Below are 21257 nucleotides of genomic sequence, written 5' to 3'. Positions count from 1 at the left end.
ACGGACACCAACACTGAGGAGCTCAGAGAGACAAGTTCAGCGAAACAAACGGCAGGACACTGGAAAGGCTCTGTAGGTAACAGTTCAAGATACCCTAACATCTTGATAAGCCGAGTATAAAAAATAGTTTCAGCCTTAGGTATCTGGGACATGCTTGTCCCGCTACGATTCCTTCCGACTGGCAGTCTGCAAATGCCAGTGTTTAAGGGGTAAGGCCTAAACACAATTTGTTTCTGGTTTGGGTTTATTTTGGAGGTCATTCTGCACACCTTAATTTTATTCCCACCGATTTTCCTCCCCTTGGTCTCTTTTACAGCTGCTTGTGCATATTCAATCTCATTGTAGAGAACCAGGGCCATGCCTTTTAAGCGGTCAAACACCACCTGTAAAAAACAAAAAAACAAAACAAAAACCAAATAAGAGCCTCATCCACAGGACTTAGCGTCAGTCCCAACAAAATCCTAAGTCACGAGGATACCAGGAAGAAAATGATTTTTAGCAAAGTAAATTTCCATTCTTTTCTGATGAGGCATATTGTAATGAAGAGACAATAAAAGCACACGGGACTGCTTTGAATTGTGGATCTTGTGGCTTGAGGTATATTATGCCTTTATTTTGTTTTTCTGTATTTTACTTTTATTATTATTTTTTTTTTTTCTTTGGTGACTGAGTTTCGTAGTTTTGCTTGGTTGACTTTTTAGTTTTTCAAAAAATTTCCAATACGTCTTAGGGGGGAAAAAAGGTGAAGGGAACATTTAATCACAAGATGGAAACAGTTTGTGTTATCGCAGTCTGCAGTACCACTCCGCTGCTAAACACCCAGCTCCCAAACACCAGCTTCCTTCAGCAACACAGACTGATTATCCAAGCAACAACAACTACAATAAAGAATGTCAAAGCTGCAACACAAATCCACAGAATTCCTTAAGGAGGCAAGACCCTGATCCTGCAAAGATTTACATGCACAGCTTCACTTTAAGCACGTGGACGTCCAGCAGAAGAACAGGGGACAACTCACGTGCATAAGGTGAAGCACGTGCTCGTGGCGGGGCTGGGCGGCGTGCCTCTGCTGCGTGACACGTTGTGCAGTCACTGCCTTTCTTCTTTTTCCTAGTGTGACTGTCCTAACTGCTTTTAAGAAGTCATTGTTTGGGCTAATGACAAAACACAGTCGTGTCTGTTTATGCGATTAGCACGCGTTGAGTGTAACTACTTGATTAGGTTGCTATTCCTACAGTGCGAGCAGCCTAAAGAAATGTTGCTGGGGTGAGGCTGTACTGCACAAGAGCTACAAGTGGGTTCTGATACTCGTTATCTCGGCTCACTCCAAACACCAGCAGCAACTGCTCTATGGATCAGATGGACGAGATGCAAAGCTAGAGAGCCCTGTAGGCCAAATTACACCCCAGAGAGAATTTCTCTATGGGAGCTATAAAAGCCCTGGACAGTCGGGGTTGAAAGGACAGGATGTGAAGAAAGGAAGACAGGAACAACTCCAAACCGTACAGCAAAGCCTCCCACCTACCTTCACCACAGGCCCGTATCGGCAGAAATGTCGAGTTAAATACTGATCCGTAACGTTTGTAGAAAGACCATCTAACCACACGCAGTTTGTAGGCATGCTCTTTCCAAAACCCAGCTGAACACAAAAGGGCAGAACGTCCATCAGTACAATACACAAGCGTTAAACTCGCTGAACAGAGCACGCCTAATTAAGAGTTATTTGAAAAAAGCTAATCGTTTGTATGGGGTTTTCCAAAATTAGCATCTTGCACGGGTGCGAGCAAGACAAAAAATCAAATAGCAATTAATGAAAATAATTCTGCGTGCTTAAACAAATACAGTGTTTGACAACATTTGCTTCTCGTGCAATCTGAATGCTTCTGGAAGGTGACAGATTGATGGCTCTGGGGACTGACTGCCTCCATTTATCGTCAGTACCAGGGCAGCTCCCCAGCTCTGCCTTCAAGGAGCACCTCTGCAAACCAGAGAATGGCAGCTTCCAAGTCTGCTCCATGCCGGGCCTCCTTGCTGAGGCAGCCAGCAAAAATGCTGATTAACCCCAATTCTGGTGATGAAAACTCTGCACACTAATCTGGTTTATGCATTGAAAAAAAATTCTCACTTGCATGGCCTAAGCTGATCCAAAATATCAACCAAAGTAACAAGGAGAAGGATACTGTCCACGGGAAGATTTCTTTACCTTGAGCCGGTTGTTTCCGAGATATTCCCCGTCCATCTTCTTAATTGCTTTACACACGCTTGCAATATCACAGTATTGCAGGAATGCATACTGAGGAACACCATTCACTTTCTTAATGTCGATATCCTGGGGAAAAAAAAAGGAAATGACAGTCAGCAACAGGCTGAAATGGATATTCAACAAGGTAACTGGATCTAAATGGACTTCTGATACTCACAATCATTGTTTAATTAATGCTTCTTTCACAGAGAGGATTTAAACATTAGTAGATAGTTAAGAACTTTGCTGTTCTGCTGTATCTCATTCAATGGCAAAACCAAATCCTTACTGACACGGGGAGAGCTCTTTAGAATGCAGATTTAAAACTCAACCCCACAGAAGCAAGCCTGACCTGATCAACAAACAGCAGCTTTGGTTTGCTAATATCGTGTCAAGAAGAGACAACACCAAGAAATAAGTCGAAATTTCTGCTTGCAAAGGCTTGAGAGAAAGCAGCCTGCTCGGATCCCTGTTTCTGAGCCAAAACCTGCACGGGGTTTCTCTTCCTAATATATTTGATCCATGCTGCTCCTAGGAGCAGAGAGGGATGCTGGACACATCTCCTGAACCAGTCTGGCACTGATGTGGCACAGACAAAAAAGGCCCCAAATTTCTATCACTGCTGATATTTAATCCCAAGCCACCACGAGCCCATTCAAAAGCAGGTGCAGTCACAAGAAAGCAATGAAAGTCTAATTAAGGCCCATTTTAATTGATTTAGGAAAAAAAAAAAAAAGCAGCAAGCTTGTAGTTGACATTTGGTTAACATTCAAGCTCAGCACTAGTACTAGCAAATGTACCAAAAGCTTCTGAACAAACCCATGATGTTATGATTCATTCCAGGCTGAAAATAGAAGGTAGAATGCTAGGGTTTATTTGTTTAAATCGCAGAAGCTTCCTTTGTGCACTGCATGCCAATGCTACAGCACGAAATTTAAGCACCAGCGTTCCAACAGCCAGGACAGACTAATTTCGTGGTTAATAAATTTAGAGACCAGGCAACAGTCTGAAATAGTCTCACCTAAGAAATCTTTAGCTGGGAAAACAGAAGTGAACAGAGAGATTTACACAACTATTGGAATTCTATAGCCTTGACCTAATGATTTAAGTGGAATGCTAATAGAGGACTACATTTCCAAGTGTCTGAAGGAGCACTACTGCAACTGGGGCAAATTATACCTGACCACTCACTCTGGGCAAGCAATTTCTTCTGGCAGGCAAATAAAACACCATCATTTTGTTCATTATCCACTGGAAAGGTTATAAAGCTGCTCCCTTTTGCACCTGAGCTTGTAAGTTTTCATGGAAATTCAGCAAGGCAGCAGTGCTGCTGAATTCTGACCAATTAATAATGCTGACAATACAGCACTGTTTCATAGAAAATCCAATTTACAAGACAGTGCAGCATTACTGATAAGCATCTCTATCAGGACAGCTCAGCTGCTATAACATTAGGAAAAGGCTGAAGCCACAGACACTGTGTGAATTCACAAATCAGCACCAATTCCAAGATTACAGCAGAGGCAGGATGCACAAGAGCTGCCAGCCATAACAAAATGTACATTCTGTGTTTGTCCACAGCACCCATGGAAGCACGCTGCCCCTTCCTTTCACCGATACCTCAACAGTTACAGCAGCATTTCAGGGCAAAACAGATAATGCAGCCCCCGAAGAACTGTGCAGAGAGCAGACAGAATAAACTGGAAGTGCAGAAGCTCAGATTCAACTAATTCTATTCACTGTAATTTTCCGGGAAATCTCTCATAAATGCGGTATTGACAGGACTTGGTGGCATGAGGAGGGGGGAATGACTGCTGCTTTACCTCGTGCAGCTCAGCCTGCTCAGCCAAAAACCCAAACCCCACGTGTGTCATCACCACCCCATCTGTTCAGTGCCTCTTCTGCCCTATTGTCAGGGAACAGACTGCCACAGCTGATGGCTACTGCCACATGCAGCAGCTCAACACTTTGTTTCAGACATGAATAGGAAATGCAGACTTCACAGAGTGGTACTGATTAAATATGAAAGCAGCACCAGGGCTGTTTCAATCTGAACTATCTAGCTATGCTTTTCTGCAAATACGCTGGGTTAGCAAAAGATACGTTTCTTACAAACGCTCCCAAGACTGTTTCTACTGCTCAATTATCTCCTCGATACACACGTGCTAAGATCTCACTCAAAATGCAAAGAAAAGCTTTCAGGTATATTTTAGCAAGAGGAGTGACTCAGATTGTTATAGAAAGACTGAGTTATCTGTCATCAGCAGCACCACGTTCCACCGCTCGCAGCATTTCATGGGTCTGTGCAGGAAGAGTGGGCAATAACACCCCACAGAGCAGGAAAAGAACTCACGTACCACTATGCCACCGAAGCGCTGAAAGATGTTGCGAAGGTCATGATAGGTGGTCGTCTTCTCCAGGTTGCCAATGAAGAGAGTCCTCGTTGCTTTGGGGTGAAACTCATCTATCCTCTCATCCAGGGGACGAAATTCATTCTCGCTTTCTGTTTCTACAAGCAAAAAGAGCGAGAAATGTTGAGCGCGCTGGAGTGTTTTTCATGTGGGTTTGGTTCACACTGATTTGTTTGTTCAAGTCTCCTTCCTGACAAGCAGATATGATCTGAGTGAGGCTAACCAAGGCCTTCAACCAAAATACAGCAGTACTATGCTTTCGTTATGTGGAATTCAAAACATCTGCATCGCACCACTGGGTGAGCACTAAGGGACCAGAGCATCCGCAGATGAACTGCTGCACTCTGTACCTGCTTCTCTAGAAACTTACCCGTTTTAACAAATATTAATGTCTGCCAAGAATTCAAACAAGGCTTCATCGTACTTGGGGAACAGCATGTGGAAAAAGTTGCTTTTCGCAAATTGATTTTTAAACAAACAAGTGAAGTACAGTGTGAAATCTACATGCTCAGCGCCACAGCTTTCACTGATTAGTCATTCACACTACGCTGCTTAAGCCGTTATTAGCTGTTTTAATTAAAAGCCAAAAAAAGGTGGCTGTGGGGACTCGGTTCTAGGCTTGCACCACCTACTGGCTCCTGTTCCACTGAGATGTGGAAGATCTGACTGTTCCTCCCAGCAGCAGCAGATCCCACTATTTGAGAGGATGGCAGGTTTCCTTCTCTGAGGTTTAAGACGGGAATTCTCTCCCTGTTTGACCTAAGAGTATCCACTCCCCTAGCTCTGGAATTTATTCTGGCCTATTTCCCAGTTTCTTAAAACTGTGTTTCTTCAGGAAGGCAGTTTTAAGATTTCTGATTTCTACACTGCCTCTTTACAACAGCAGCGACTATGCCCGGGTCAGCCACGCGTCCGGCACAGGCCTCACCTGGTCCTATCCAGGCTGTCACTTCAATCTGCATGCCAAAGAAAAGCTTTCCTTTGGAGGCATTTAGTGCTTTTTCCTGGTCCTCCTGCTGTCGGAAGAACACCAGTCCATACCGTTCCTCAGAGGCCCCATGAATCTGCACCGACGTCACCTTCCCATACTTCTTGAATTCGTGGAAAAGTCCATCTTTAAGGCTTGTATCTAAACCAACAAACACACGGCAGTAGTGTGAGAACACGTTCTGTAACAATTTGGTAGAAACACAAAAGACATTAAGAAATCTAATACTGAAACGTGACTCAGCACTCAGTGCTGCAGTGCACAACTCTGAACTTCCTGGATTATAGAAAACAGAAGCTGAGGCACGCTGAGAATTAACAGAACTGCCCCACCTGTTCTAAGCAAAACACCGGAGATGCTTCAAATTTTCCCCTGGAAATCCACATCACTCTTTCTAAGCACCAGCTCCAGTAGCTGTGGTGATGGGGACACGCAGGGTTTCTCACAGATGGGCACTAATTAAGCAGTTTTCCCACCAGAGCTGAGACAGAAGCCGTGAGAGAACCCTGTCTTTGGGGCAGCACACAGTGGAAGGCACAGTGCTGCTGTCCCTTACAGCCCTGTCTCATTCAGCACACACATCTCTGCTCCTACAGCAGGGCTGCAGGACACAGAGGATGTTCTCTCTGTGCTCAGCGCCCGTCCCCTGGGCAGCATCCATTCCCTGCTCTAAATGAGGCAGGGCTTTGGGGAACAAACCTCATACGCTGTCACCCCGTAACATCTACGGCATTCGAAGCCTGATTCAAGCTGCCCTGAACTTTATCCCGGGTCCCTTCCCTGGTGAGGCAGACAGCAAATGGAATAAAACTGTGGAAAATTCCTGTCTCAACAGCATCAGTTTGGTGACGCTGAAAGAATCTGAGGGGAAAGCACTGCACAACTATTATCATAACCAGAGCCTGCTTTCATGGATCCAGAAAGTTCAATTCCTGGCCAAAGTTATAAAAGCCACAGCGGGATCGCTGCTTTGGCCAAAGAACTCAGAACTTAAACACGGAAGAGTCCTAACATGTAATAAATCCCTGACACCTCCATCTCTAGCAGAACAACAATGGAATCTCTTCAGTGGAGCATCATCCACGACTTAATGCTTTTCATATGCAACCTGCTAACTGTATTACATCATGATGGCAGCAGCAGCCCTGAACCAAGTTTCATAAAAGATGGCTCACCAAACGACTCATTTTCCCATTCCAGAGTGAAGAGTTCAGAACGATATGTAACACCGGGGATGCAGAATACAAAACATTTCAACAGTCATCACTCCACCCCTACTGCTTTTTTCCCTTTTTCTGGTACGCAGAAGCGCTTCTGCAGTTTGTGACCGTACCTGTCGAGCGCACTGGAAGATTTTGGACCTTGATCCCAAAACTTTTTCTGGGTTCATCCTTCTCCAGAGATGGAAGCAGCTGGGACGCGGGCGCGGGGACCGCTGTCGACTGCACGGAGCGCGCCGGCGACTCGTCGCTGGAACTGCTGCTGGAGTCACTGCTGCAAAAGGCACAGGGGAAACGGTCAGAAGGGAAACTCAAAGGACAAAGGGGCTGGAATTAGAAAGCAAACCACCTGAGCTATGGTGGGTTTCTGGTTAGGTCTCAGAGCTGTCTCTGTTCTTGGAGCATGCCGGCCCTCAGCGGCAGCAGGAAGCACGCTGCTGTTTGGGATCACGCCGACATCAAAGCATGGGGACAGGGCTCTCCTGAAGCCTTCTTATCTTCCTCACCTGAGGCAGAAGAGCTGTGCCCAGCACACGGCCCAGCCACACGCGGGAGCTCGGAGTTGCTCCACAACCACCCTATGGAACCCTCAGAGCTGAAGGCCAGGGAAACGGAACACAGGTAAAACGTCAGATGGATCCTGCTGCGCTCCACAACGGGGGAGATCGAATGGCAGAGCTTATCAGCACAGCACAGCACAGCAAGGACGGCGAAACGCAGAGGGCACGCCACAAAATCCCTCCCAGCGCAACAAGAAATCCGCTGCCGAGCCGAGGGACAGCCCCTGAACACCTCCTAACACCCACATCCCCGAGGGACAGATCCCAGCGCCACAGGATATCCAAGATGGGAAGCACCCACAAGGATCACACCTTTGCAGAGAATACAAAATGCAGGGAATAACGTGACTGCAGCTTGCCCAGTGGGGACACGTCAGCTCCTTCAGTGGCTGGTTTCTTCCCGGAGGCACGAGGGCTCATAACACTGCTAAAAATAATTCTGTCTGACATAACCCTGGAGAGTCTCCATTACACAAGGCACTTTCTAAAAAATTCCGCTGGAATTTCAATTCAGAGCGAACGCTGGGAGGAGGATCCGCCACGGACAGAAATAACAGACTGGCTTTGAAATTCATCGCTCTTCACTGCGTTTTTACGTTTGCATCTTATTAGAAACGAGAAGCAAGCTCCTCTTTTTTGTCCCTGGCGTTATTTCACACGTTTCCTGTATTCTGCAGCCGTGCACTTTGCTTCTCTATGGGGAAGGCCACCGCCAGCACGGAGCAAAGCGGGCAGCAGGGATTTCTTTGGGAACACAACCATCACCAGAGGATGTGGGGCGGGGAGGGAGAACCTGAGAATAATTTGCAAACCGAGAGCAGCCCCACGCGCTGTGCCGTGCCCCCGGGGAAGTGAAAATTGACGTCAGGGCTCCAGCGAGCCTCTCTGCCCCTCTGCACATCTCTGCTCAGCGCTACCAGCCAAACATCTCAAAGATCCGACTTTGCGAAGAGATTGTATCTTCTAAGTGAGTCGCAGCGCTGGATTTCTATTTGAGTGGTGCTTTCAAATGGGAACGGGCTATTTTTAGCATTTTTATGAGGAACAAGCTGTCAGAATGGCAGCACTGCTCCGTGGGTAACACGGAGACACCCGGGCAGCAAAGCGCAGCCTCTCCTGAACACCAGGCTGGGGGGAATGAATCACACAACACAGAGCTGAGTTTCACCTGGGGGGGCTTTGGGAAAGGGGGAACACGCTGGTAACTCCTACTGGATGCACGGAGCTTTAGGGATGCGTGTCCCCACGGAGGCTCTGAGGTGTTCCTGGAAAAAAATCATTCAGTTTCCAGGGAGAAAGAAAACGGCAGCAGGAACAATTCCCCTTTCCAACTGAAGAAACATGGATATAATCACTCTAAGAGTTAAGCCAAAGGTTTTCTGCTTGCATGAATGGGAGATTGATGGAAGAGTTAATTACAGCTGCTGTGTCATGAAGTCACAGCCGCAGCGGAATCAAAACAAGCATGTGACAGCGAGCTGCAGGAAGCCTCAACCGGAACAGCAGAGCTCCCGAACACAACGCTGCAACATGGATGCTGCATACGGATACGTTCCCACAAAGTTCCCATGAGAACACGGCCCTGCATTTGGACAACACCCATCCTTGGCTGGGAGCATCCCAAAGACAAAGCCCTGTGCTCCGTGCCCCCCCCCCCGGTGCTCCCTGCCCGCAGCGTGGGGCTGGCACGCAGCCTCCTCCCAACACGGGGAAACCTGCTCCTCGGCGCCCATGGAAACCCAGCAGAGCAGAATGCCAGCACGCAGCACAGCTCATCTCCTGAGCTGTCACAACACACGCGCGGTTCACAGGGAGGGAGTCTGCGCTGGGAATTTGCTTTTTTAAACATCTCAGGCTTACGGCTTCGTTTGCCTTTTAGGAGCTTTGCTCGTGACGTATGCTCATTGGGGAAGCGCTGGAAGGTTGCAGCAGACAGCTTCTACAGTGAGTCCTGCTCCAGCTTTTATCCCAGCCTCACACTCCAGTAAAAAAGGTTTTGATTTTGCATTCTGGACAGGAATGGGGGCTCTCAAGGAGATGGCTCTTACTTCAAGGAGGTAGACATGGAGTCTTCCCCTTCCACATGCTCTCTGCTACAAGCGTAATTTACGAGCCCTTTTCAACCATTAATCCCATTGTCCACAGAGTTTTACAAGAATTTTGGATGCTCACGCTCTCGCTCCCAGTACTTATCTCTGCATCTGTTTTCTAACAATCCAGATAAATCTATCAGCAATCCAGTGCTCTGTCTGGATCCATGTGACGATGCAAAGATCCGAGCTCTGGGCTTCAGATCACACAAGCGAGCCCGAGCGCGTCCGGCTCCAGCCCTCAGCACACAGATGTTCCCCTTCTCATCCCCACCTGCAAAGACGACACGCAGCCCCAGCCCTGCAACACCCCTCGTTTCCAGCTAATTGCACGTTGCAGTTCTAACGGACGATGAAGCGAGGCGCTATTTCTGGATGGAAAACCAAAGCTCCCGAGCAGAGAGCACAAAGGCAGCTGCTCTCTTTGTTCCCAGCAAAGCGGAGATAAAAGCGGGCTCCGAGGCAGCCCCATGTGAGAGGACACCCGCTGCTCGCCGTCAATGGCAGGCTGCGCTGAATCAAGGGATCCCACAGCCCTGCTGCCGTTTGAAAACGCGGGACGGCCGTCACTCCTGCGCGCTGATTCGAGAAGTGTGAGTCAGCTGGCGCGGCGAGCAGGAAGCGGGGAGGCCTCGCTGCAAAATAAAGCAGAAGTCTCCATGCGTGCAGAACGCAGCACGCAGCCCCGCGTCTGCGCTGGGGGGGAAGAAGCAACAAAGCCAGCCCTCGTGGGCAGAGGGGGGTTAGAAGGCGAGACACCTGAAAGCGTTTGAGGGCTTTTCAAGGGGAGCGTATGCCAAATTTCAGCAGGAAAAGGTTAAATGATGTGGGGTTTTTTGTTGTTTTTTTTTTAACAGCTTCCTTCAAAAAATGCGTGAGCGGAACTGGAAAACGATCCCGAGCTCTTTTAGAGAACTACTCAAAGCCGTTTTTTTTTGAGTCTGCCAGGATGAGCTGGAACCAGGAGCCCTGCCGGGATCAGCCACGACTCAATGCCCTGTCAAAATAACCTGCAAGCAGAGAAGATCTCGCAGGAGATCTGCTCCAGACAAGGAGCCCTGCCCCGCCAGCCCCAGCAGCCAGCTTTCACACGGCCCGTGGAGCAGCACAGCCCAGGGCTGCTCAGGAAATGCACAGTTAACACACAGCAATCTCCGAACAGGAACAGCAGGAATCCTTTTTTTCTCGTCCCTCCCTCTTCAGATCCCAGCTCCGCCACCGGGGACGATCTGCACGCAGAGCACACCGCCTGCAAAACGCCGGGTGCTGCTCCAGATGACACAAATCCTCGTGGTATTTTTTTTAATATTGTCAGCGGGCTCCAGACACGAGCTGCCAGATGAGGCTTCTTGGGTGTAACGATGTCAGCTCTGGGACAACAGCAGCAGAGGAAGAGCCAAAAGACCCCGAGTGCAGAAATCCATTGTCTGGAAAAGGAGTTCTGAAGACCTGGTTATTGGTGGCCAATGCTTTGCAAATGCTGGCATGCTCACCATGAAAAACATGAGAAAACGTGTGCCGTTCCGACTACACAGCAAAGGAGCTTGCCCTGGAAAATGGCTTTTTTTCTGATACATTGAAATAATAGATACACATGGGTTCGTTTTAAGCTGCTATTTCTGCCTTAAAGCACCACACCAATCTAAAAATGCATTTGACCAGGATTTCCTTCATCCTCAACACGTGTTGGAGTCCAAACCCACCCCAAACGACACACATTACCAACAGCCTCCCACAAAACTCCAAGTCCCCTGCCTTTGTAAATAAGTTGGAGCAAGCAGATTACTTGGAGCCATTTCGAGCTGGCCTTCTTTTGTGTCAGAGCACTCAGAGCACTTCTGCTAAGGCTAAACTCCACCGGGAAATCTTTTTGGCTCCAACACCCTCAGTGCTCACCCACCCTGTACATGAGGCAAGCTGGGAGCAAGGTCACCAGCAGCCCTGGGACTGAAAGCAAGGCAAAGCAGATCCGCTCTCCTGCAGCATCCTCCTGGGGAACGGAGCACCCAGCAGTGCAAAGCTGCTGAGGACCCACACGGCTGTCCTGCTGCATTCATGGGCCTCGATGGGAACCCAGAGGTCTGAGCATCCCTTTATGGTGCACTTCATTCCAGTGCTGACCCAACCCCCCCATGCTGGTCGGTGCACACAGCGAGTCCTGCAGGACAGCGGTCCGTGTCAGCGTGCGTGTAGGACTGAAACCCTTCTCGGGTCTGTGGAAATGAATGGAGGCGTGGGGTTTTCCCCAGCTACGAGGAGCTACTGAGCCTGAGTAGAAGACATCAGGAAAGCGAGTCAGGCGTCCCAAGTTTGTTTGCATTGAGGTAACCAGCCGTTACCATGCTCTGCAGACTGCAAGGCCTGCAGTCTGGCTCAGCCCACACGCGCCGTACCGCAGCGAGCCCAAACCCTCCTCTTCCATTTCATAACAACCTTTTCCATTTTAATATCAACACACGAGCAGACGCTGGCTGCCTGGCATGCAAGGGTGGAGAAAGCTGGAGCAGAGCTACACCTCCCAGTGTCTCTGTGTCATTACCCCGTGCCTCCAGCCTGCGCTGGGAGGCGGTGATTGCACCACGCTGCTGGCATGGCATCAAGCCGCTGAAAACTTGCCACCCAAGGAACTTTGCTCTGTGCAAGTCACACACGCACCCTCTGAAGTATTTAACAACACACAGCTATGAGAAAACAACCTACCGACAGGGAGGGGAAAAAAAAAAAAAAAAAAAAAGGCCTGCTCCGCGTAAGCAGAAAACAGTGGTGAAAAATCAGTGCTCAGCAGATGCACGAGTATTTACTGCTCCACGAAAGGTCATTACAAACTGCAGACAAATGTAATCAGGACGACCTCTTTTAATCAACTTTTTCTGCCTTACCACGCCCAGAGAAGAGACTTAAGCAATCGCCTGCTGGGCTGGAATCCTAAATTGAAAGGAGTAAAATGATGTTTAAAGGCCATGGGAAAGTAGCACAGCCACAACAACGCTGGATGTGTTAGCCAGCCAACTCACACAGCCTGCTGGAAGGGCTCTTCCAGCCTTTGACCAGCCCATTTTTAAGGTACGGTTCCTGTATTTTTAACCCAAATCAAGCGTCCGGCTATTAACGTTACAACACCATTTCCACGGCGGGCCATCTGAGTATTTACTCTGCATTAATCCATGTGTGGTTGAGACAGCGGGGCCCAATCCAGCGCTGCTCCCTGACCTGGTCCCTCTGTCCTCAGGCTCCGCTGTCGGGGTGAACTTTGTACGAGCAAGAAGAAAACAGCTAACCTGGAAAACACACGCTGGTTACCGGGCCAGCAGCAGCTGCTGCAGCCAGCAGGCACAGCCCCGTGCTGGGATGGGGCCACCTCGAGGTGCTGCCCACCCGCCTGGCTCACACGGGTCCCCTGGGGACAACGCACGGCGCCGGGGCCAAAGCAAAAATCCCGAGGGGCGGAGGAAAGGCGGACGCTGCATGCACGGCGCTGGGCAGGCTGAAGCCGGAGAGGCCTGGAGGGTGAAGTGCAGAACAGCTCCCTGCCCTCACGTTCCCACGATTCAGCTTCCACCAGTGTGAACCAGAGCAGCTCTCCCTCCCAGATCTGGGAACGTCCTCGCGCTGCTGCGAGCCGCCTGCGATGGCAGCTGCTTTTAAAGACGTCAGCGGGGCAGGGCTCGCTGCTGCAGCTTGCGCAGTCTGCAGGAAAAAATCGCTTTTCAACCTTCTGGCCAAAATTACCACCGGGCTGTTAAAGTAAACAACTTTTGCCAGCTATCTAGAGACGATCTAAATTAATGTGTTGCAACCGCCACCTGGGAGCGAATCTCTCAAAGATCTCCGTTCTGCATTGAGCTCGGTACGTCCCCACAGCCCTGCACTGCAGATGGAAACACAAGGGAAGCGGAGCCCACGGGCTCGGCCTGAGGTCGTGCAGCAGCTCAGCAGGCGGAGGAACCCGGTCTCCTGGCTCACAGCAGGCCCAGCCCTTCCAAAACGCTGAGAACGCGACGTGAGAAGGTGGTTTCCTGAACTACAGCTGCAACGCTTTCAGGAGGGCACCTACCAAGGACCTTCTAGAAACCTGCTCTGAGCACAAGCCAGGGCAGCAAAGTGCCACTTAGAGTGCACCCACTGCCTGCTGGGATTTGGGGCTGGGATTTGGGGCTGTTTGGAAATCGTGCGCCCTCTCCTATCAACCAACAGAATCGTTCTGCTGATGGGAGCTGCAGTGAAAGCTGAGCCAAGATACACAGCTGATACACGCTGCCAGTGAAACTGGGAGCATGCAAAGCTTAATATAGAAATTCCATTTACCACGGGTAACGCCGTGGGTTTGGTACTTCTAAAAACGGTCACCACTGTCCCAAGGGTGAAAATGGACAAAGCGACGTTCTTTCTCAACCAGAAATAAGCACGTGTACTGAGGGAGGTTTGGAAACAACTTCTATTGCCCGACACCTCATCCAGCTTGACACAGAAATGCCAGCTACATCAAAGGGTGACTACTCTCCCAGGCCTTTTTTATTTTACCCTGTTTTACACCGACTGCAGCAGCTGGAGCAGGAGCTGACGGCTGTCCTCCTGCACAGGGCCACTCCAAAGCGAGGGCCTGGGAAAACGATGCGGCTCCTGTGATCCCAGGAGGGGCACGATATCAAAGAGGAGACGTTTGATGAGTTGTATGCGAAGGATTACTTTGTCGTTTGAAAATGCAAAGAACAGATGGATCTCTTGGCTAGGACTATATTTGGAAATGACTTCACTTGCTGCCCACGTGCAAATAAAAATAAAACTAAAAGTAGAACTTTCAGCGAAATTTCTCATGAATAGAAAAGACTTAAAGCCACAAAAATTAAAACAAAACACAGCCTCTGGAGCAGGTGAAGTGCTACAGATTCACGCTGTAGAGAAAATGTGTCTTTCTATCTGTTAAGCAACCACCCAGAACTACACCAGGCTTAAACATCCACAAACCAAACTCAGCGTTGCACGACAGAGCGGCCCTCGAGTTCCTCTCTGAGAAACAACATCTGCCAGTGCCCTACTGCCATTTCTTCCAGCAGCATTTGCTGTGATGCAGCGACTGAACACCAGCGTGGCTGGCAGCCCAGGCACCACATCCAGCACCTTTCTGTGACCGTCACATTAAGGAACAACCCTGCTCCCCCGCCCCGGAGAGCCCAGCAGAGCGCATCCCACTAACGAGGGCGAGGACGTGGATACTTGTGGGAAAAATGCACGAGTACAGAAAAATGCAAATGAAAAACACCGAGCACATGCACGCCCTGGCTTCCCACCCCCCAGCCCCACAGCTGTGGGACAGAGGGAAGGTCGGCCCCAGGAATTCCCACGGGCAGGCTGGCATGCCCCACCTGCTCCTTGTCCTTATGGGAGCAGGCACTAAGCCTCCCATCTGTAGCACGGCGAGCCGCACAGCGTTCGTTGTGCTTTCCTTTTCTTGGCACGTGGTCTTGAAAAGTCACGGGGAACATGAATATTAAAAAGCAAACTCAACAAAAACTAGGTCTGAGATCAGCGTCAGGTAGATAGCATCTCCCTGCTCCTCTGTGAGCGCGTAACGAGCCGCTCCTCACCTCCCTCCGCCTCAGCACAAACAAACGAGGGCAGACTCACGGCACGGCGCAGCCCAGCAGTGCAGGGCTTCCTCCGGGCTCCAGGCTGGGACGGACCCCGCTCCGCACGCCTCGGGAAAGCGAGGGGGGACAGAAAAGTTGTACCAACCTGGCAGCTTCCTTTCTTTGACTATTCATCCTTCACAATCCAGACAACAGGACACGCCAGGCGGTAAACAAACACCTTAGGGAGGGACTAACTTCCAAGCAGCTGGGTAAGCCTGCCATAATTTGAGGGTTTGAGGTCTTGCGGCACTCTTACCAAACCAGGTGTCAGGTGATTGAAGGAGGTCAGAGCCGGAGCAGCCACCACGAGCAGGCACTGCAGCTCCCCTCTGCCCAGGGGACACGGGGCTGCTGGGGCTGGGAATCAGAGAACAATGCTGCTCTTTCACACGTTATCGCAGGGCGGGCTAGCAACGCCTTTGACTTTTGTACTCCCAAATGGAAGAGCCATGACAAATCACGTGAACGTCCCCTGGATGGAGAGGGTTTGTGCCTTAACTACCCACTCCTGAAGCGTACGATGACTTTGGGTTTTTTTTATTTTTGCCCAGGCGTAAAAACAGTGAAGATTTCTGGGCGCTGGGAAAATGCAAAGCACCTGTGGAAGAAACCAGACAGGCCTGCAAACCACTTCCCTCTCACAGAGAGGACCCTCCAAAGGGTGCTCTTGCTGCCGCTCTCGATTTTTAAGCATCTTCCAGCTAAAATTATCACCACGAGCTAAAAAAAGCAGCCGCGCACTGAGCTGAGGCCATTTTTCAGAGAGAGATCTGAAAGGCTCCGCATTTCACTCCTGCAAACCAGGAGCACTCGTGCTTGCAGGCAGGCAGGCTGCTCGCTTCTAAATCCAGCACGGAGCAGGAAAGAATAAATCGTCTCCCTGCTTTTATCACCAGAACCTCGCGAGGAGGAAGGAGGCTCGCAGCAGGCCGACTTCTCCACGCAGGATTCTCTTCTCCTATCAGTTGGGCATTTCCTAAGTGGCAACGTGAGGCTCTGCTTTTCGTTAACACGCCATCTACACAGTGCGTTTCCTTATTCCTCCCTTTGGAAACTCATCTTCTGCTCCCCTTTCAACAAAACAGGCTGTCATGCTTCTGGCATTTAAGAAATTATGACTCTGTCCTGGCCTTCGCAAACTGCTTCCCCTGCGCTCAGCCCCGCAGCCCTCGCTTCTCCCGCAGACTGTGATTTGCCACTCGTAACCACGCCGCATTCTCATCTTCCAACAGCGTTCCTGGCTGACTGGAAGGATCTGAGAGGGAGATCTCATCGCTCGCTAAGAAGCTTTCGTGCTTAAAACCCTGATGCCATCATTAGTGGTTTCGGCAGCAGCAAAGTCACAGGCAGACTATGCTTGATGCGTGGAAGTTAAGGGCAAGCCTAAGTGCATCAGTTACACGGCTAATTCAGTGGCTAAGGATCAAGGGAGGATATTCCATCTTTTTCCAGTGAGGTTTATTTGCCATTAATCCTCACCTGGGTCACCTTAGTTTAAACATGGCATGTTCCACCTACGTTGTTTTTAAGGTTAATGCCAGGGCCTCTCACACAGAGCTGTGCCCCTTCAGTTCTTTATGGAAGGTAGCACAGTGCCGGCCCTCGTGCCCCTGGCACAGCTTGAAAACGCTCTCCTTGGGGAAAAAATCACATCACTGTATTTGCAAACTCGTCTTTAAGATGTAAAGTGACACTGTCTGCGCTTTAATGGCAATACGTATGACTGAACACAGACGCCGGCTGGAGCTTTCCTTTGATCATCATAATGACTAGGATTTCTTCAGGAAGCATTTAGTACGGCCTTCCTTCTTTCCATTCATTCCCCCACGTGAATATTCATTAGAAATTATTAAACCTCTCATTATTCCAAAGGTCTTTACGATGGGAATCCCCTCCCCTACCTTTTGGTGCCTGCCACGCTACGGCTCCATCACGGAGCACCGCTGCAATGCCTCTCACCCCTTCTGGCTGCGACTCATAGCCCAGGCCTATTTCTATTTCCAAGAAAGGGCAGCCTGCACCCCCAGACCAGCACTGTGCACCCATCACTCTTGGTGTTCTCAGTTTTGTCTTTTTTTAGCTTTGGATTTCCCTTCATTCTCCAGCACATGGCAGCAGCAGGAGTCGGCTTTCTCCCTGCCTTCAGCGTCCCTTAGCCTTGCTGCCGAGAAGGAAGACGGGCAGCTTCAACTTCCCTGACCTCAGCTAATTCTTTCCTTCCCTCAGCCTACTCGAGATGATTAAGCAAAACACTTGGAAGGAAATCAAAGACTGAAAAACGCAATGAGAAGTGACCGTTTTGCAAAGACACGGCCCCGACGTCCAAGCCCCGTCCACCACCACGAGGCAGCCAGCCCTTCCCCGGGCTGCGGTGTGCGTGGGCTCCAGGAACTGCAGCGTGGAGCTCAGCAGGACGGCGCTGCCATGACAACGGCATGGGCAATGCTTTCTGTGAGATGCGGGTTCTTCCCGCTGCTCCCAAAAAGCAGGGTAGGAAAACCTGACCTTGCAGACGCCGGCTGCCTTCCTCCAAGCCTTCCTGCTCGGAGCAGGCTGAGGGTCGGGCTCACGCGAAGGCTGGGCTTGCGCTGCCAGCATCCATGACCTCACATTTGCTAAGCAAAGGCTGAGCTGATTGCAAGCTGCCCTCACAGCATTAAAATACAAAACCGCTTTAAAAGGACGCAGGGCAGTCGTTTGAGATGATGGCAGTAATTGTCAGGGTAGTAACACAGAGGTGCTTCTGCTGAACCCCTTCCTCTGCATCCAGCCCCGCACCGTGCACTCGCAGGGCTCACAGCAGGACCCGGCCTCCCACACACAGCTCCCAGCTCTGCTCAGTGCAGGAAGGGGCTTCATTACTGCATTACTTTAAACCAGTTATTGTTGGGACCACGTGGGGGGAGCACAAACTGCAGGAAAACATCCCCGCTCCTCCAGCAGCTGATGCAAACCCCACGGGCACCGCGGTGTGCGGCCGCACAGGGGGCTGCCGGGCAGGGGTGGGGCAGGCACTGGGAGCACAGCCCGGCCCTGTGCTGCCCCACACATCGCCCCACGGCAAGCAGCGGCCGTGCTGAGGGGAACCCCACCCTGGGGTGGCATCAGGCCGGCTGTGAGCACAGACACGGGCGGCACGGAAAGGCACGGAGGCACGCAGCAGCTGCTCCGTCGTTCGGCTTCTCCTGGCTGCGTTCTCCATCGATCTGCCTCAAGGTGAGGACGAGCAGAACCACAGGGGCATGCTCCTTTCCACAGGGAACCTCGGGCTGCTGAGTGTAAACCCAAAGGCACGATCACGCACGCTGCTCACACTTCTGCGTGCTGGAAATCCCGCACGGCTGCTTATCTTCTAAATGACTCCTTTGCAGTTCCCATTCCAAATCCCCTATATGCATTTAAAATGAGTAACTCTAAACCTTGATGAAATAAAAGCTTTGTTCCTTTTTTTTTTTTTTTTTTTTTGAACCATCTGCAGAGCATCTTCCCTCCCATGACTCCCCAGGAAAAACCGTCTCCATTTCATGGAAATGGCATTTACTCCGCACAGTCCTTAGGAAACCACAACACAAGGAATGCAGCCGTGCCTTCTCCTTTACCGCCTTCCTGCTCCTCCTTCCCAGCACGCAGGGGGTGGTGCCGGGCACACACACACAATTCCCAGGGTGTTCAACACCCGCAGTTTTCACAGCCCCAGTGTTTGACCGCAGCGCTTTCGGGGCGTGGGCGAGTGACCCACCTCCCCGGGCAAACAGCATCGCGCCTTTCCACCACGTTCCCTCCAACACAAACACTTACAGAGCAGTTCAGCGTCAGGAGGGAGCGGAGCAGAATCGAGCAACGTCGCGTTCCATGGCTCCGTCGGCAGGCCTACAGAAATCATCCGGCCCTGCTGCCTGCCGTGCTGAGTGCTAACCAAAAGCTGAACACACGACCCGAGGCATTTTGCATTCCCCTCCTGGCATTGGGAGCCAACCGCCCTGCTCGGAACCTGCTCCGTGCGTTGAGCACCCTCACAGTGAGGACGTTTCTCCCAATGCCCGGTGACTTCCAACCCATGAACACCTACATATTCTCAGGGTGGCAAACCCAACCGTTCCCATTCCCACGAGGCATTCATGTATTTACACTGCCAAACTCGAAGCGTGCTGAGAACAAGGAAGCTCAACTCGAGACGTCAAGGCCAGGTGGGACTTTGCTCTACAAGGTCAACGCACGGTTAAATGCTTACTACTCTCCAGCCTCACACTTAGAGACACGTAAAACTCCTTCCTGATCCTTCAACATGAAAAGTATCTCCAAGATTCTATTATTTGTTCTACTGAATTTGAATTCACTTTATTGGACAGAAAACAGTTTGTTTCCCTGTCCTTCAGAGCATCGCCTCATTCTCCATTACCAGAACTACAGACTGTCAAGAAAACGAAATGCTCCAGCAGCAGACAAAGCTTATCTCCTGATTAAATCTGAAAACTCTGTTGCAGTGGGATCCTACTTAGACCTCTAAAACTCGCCAAGTATTTCCCCCAGCCTCAACATCCTAACACCAACATTCTATGAATATTACAAGTTCTGTGGGCTCCATTCTATCCACACCGCAAGCAAAGCAGCACCACAAGAGAGGATTTCTCCTGCTTGTTTTTTTTTTTAAACCTTTAACGTAACCAGGCCTTTTTCAGTTCATCTTCCCTCGTTTGTTGAGACCTCTCAGGTCTCACCGATCTCTAAGCTGTGCTGCGTGTGAAAATCTTTGAGGAAAGCTGCTCTCAATCTAAGTGTTAAGACCTCATAGAGAGCAAGGTGTTAGAAATAAACAAGCAAGTGTTTGAGGCAGCCTGGAAGACCTAGCCACTGCTCTTTCTACCTCTCTTTCCACCTCTTTCCAGCCAAGACATGACCTGGATTTCTGCATCCAGGAGGAGGTAACAGTATACAGGAGAATTCACTTCTGCACACGCTGCCCATCCAACCCTTCTGGTCCATATTCAAGCAAAAGAGACTGTATGAGAATAGCTACTAGAGATTTACCAGTGGTAAAATTCAATTCAAAGCAACAATCAAACGCTACATATTTATCATACTGCTGTATGTATTTACTTAATATATATTTCAGTTTTTTTCAAAAGAACTGGCATGCAAGGGAAACGTTTCCAACTCTGGAAAGCCTTCACCAAACAGCACAAAACAACCACAGGTACAACGGCAGCTTCTTCATTTCCACACTTAAGGTGGATTTGCTCTCCAAAAGTTAAATATCTGAGAGGCATTTCAAGATCAGTTTTCCAATTACTTAAAGAAATCCAGCAGCCAGCTCTAGTACTCTTTTTTTTCCCCTGTATGTTGTAAATGAAGCCACACAAATTACAGACTTACAGAACCAAGGACATGCTCTTATCACTAGGGAAAGGCATCTGGATTTTAAAAATTCTTCCAAGTCTACAATTATTGCTGCGAGGAAACATGGGAAGAAATTGGAAAGGCAATACATTCATCTTTTAAATGTCAGCGGTAATAGGGAATGAAGAGGAAGCAGGCCAATATCATTTCTAAAAATACTATAAAATTCACCCTGTATAAAGTAGCTGGACCTTAAAATTAACTTATGCCCTAATTTAGAAAAGTAAAATTATTACTCCTTCTCCAATCATGGATACAGCAGGCAGGGCTGCAGCAAGGCCTTGCATCTGTGCATCACGTTTCACCTAGCTAGCACCGCACGGAGCCTGCACGTATCCACCACGGCAAACAGTCAACACAGCAACAGCACAGCCCTCAGCTTTGTTCTGTGCCAACTCAGTCTCTCTACCTTTCACATCAGCTTACTTCTACATCGCTGAGCAGCTGCCACCAAACACCTTCTGGTTCAGAGGCTCGCGACCCCGCACTGTGACTCACAAACCACCATCAGCCCGCAGCGCAAAGACTGGGTGCCAGGCACACCGAGTCAGGAAGCAACGGTGCGTTGGGTTGGGTGATGGCGCACTGGGTTGGGTTACGGCACAGTGGGTTGGGTGATGGTGCACTGGGTTGGGTGATGGCACACTGGGCCGAGTGATGGCACACTGAGTTGGGTGATGGCACAGTGGGTTGGGTTACGGCACACTGAGTTGGGTTAC

The 21257-nt window shown here is 49.9% G+C and overlaps 1 protein-coding gene across 5 annotated transcripts in view; it reads right to left on the bottom strand.

The window, feature by feature from the left end:
• The window catches only part of SPEN (spen family transcriptional repressor), a 56500-nt gene that overhangs the window by 14868 nt on the left and 20375 nt on the right, over window positions 1-21257 (bottom strand). For 3 of the 5 annotated variants that reach the window (XM_021417294.1, XM_021417295.1, XM_021417298.1), the window contains exons 4-9: window positions 6975-7135; window positions 5582-5782; window positions 4600-4751; window positions 2204-2329; window positions 1526-1639; window positions 270-383 (exon numbers count right to left, since the gene is read on the bottom strand). In XM_021417294.1, coding sequence (XP_021272969.1) covers window positions 270-383; window positions 1526-1639; window positions 2204-2329; window positions 4600-4751; window positions 5582-5782; window positions 6975-7135 — 868 coding nt within the window. The remainder of the gene's footprint in view (window positions 1-269; window positions 384-1525; window positions 1640-2203; window positions 2330-4599; window positions 4752-5581; window positions 5783-6974; window positions 7136-21257) is intronic. The other 2 variants (XM_021417296.1, XM_021417297.1) reach the window with 1 other exon arrangement.

Source organism: Numida meleagris, chromosome 20, assembly GCF_002078875.1.
Source record: "Numida meleagris isolate 19003 breed g44 Domestic line chromosome 20, NumMel1.0, whole genome shotgun sequence".
Classification (NCBI taxonomy): Eukaryota; Metazoa; Chordata; class Aves; order Galliformes; family Numididae; genus Numida; species Numida meleagris.
This window is presented reverse-complemented; position numbering and strand designations above follow the sequence as displayed.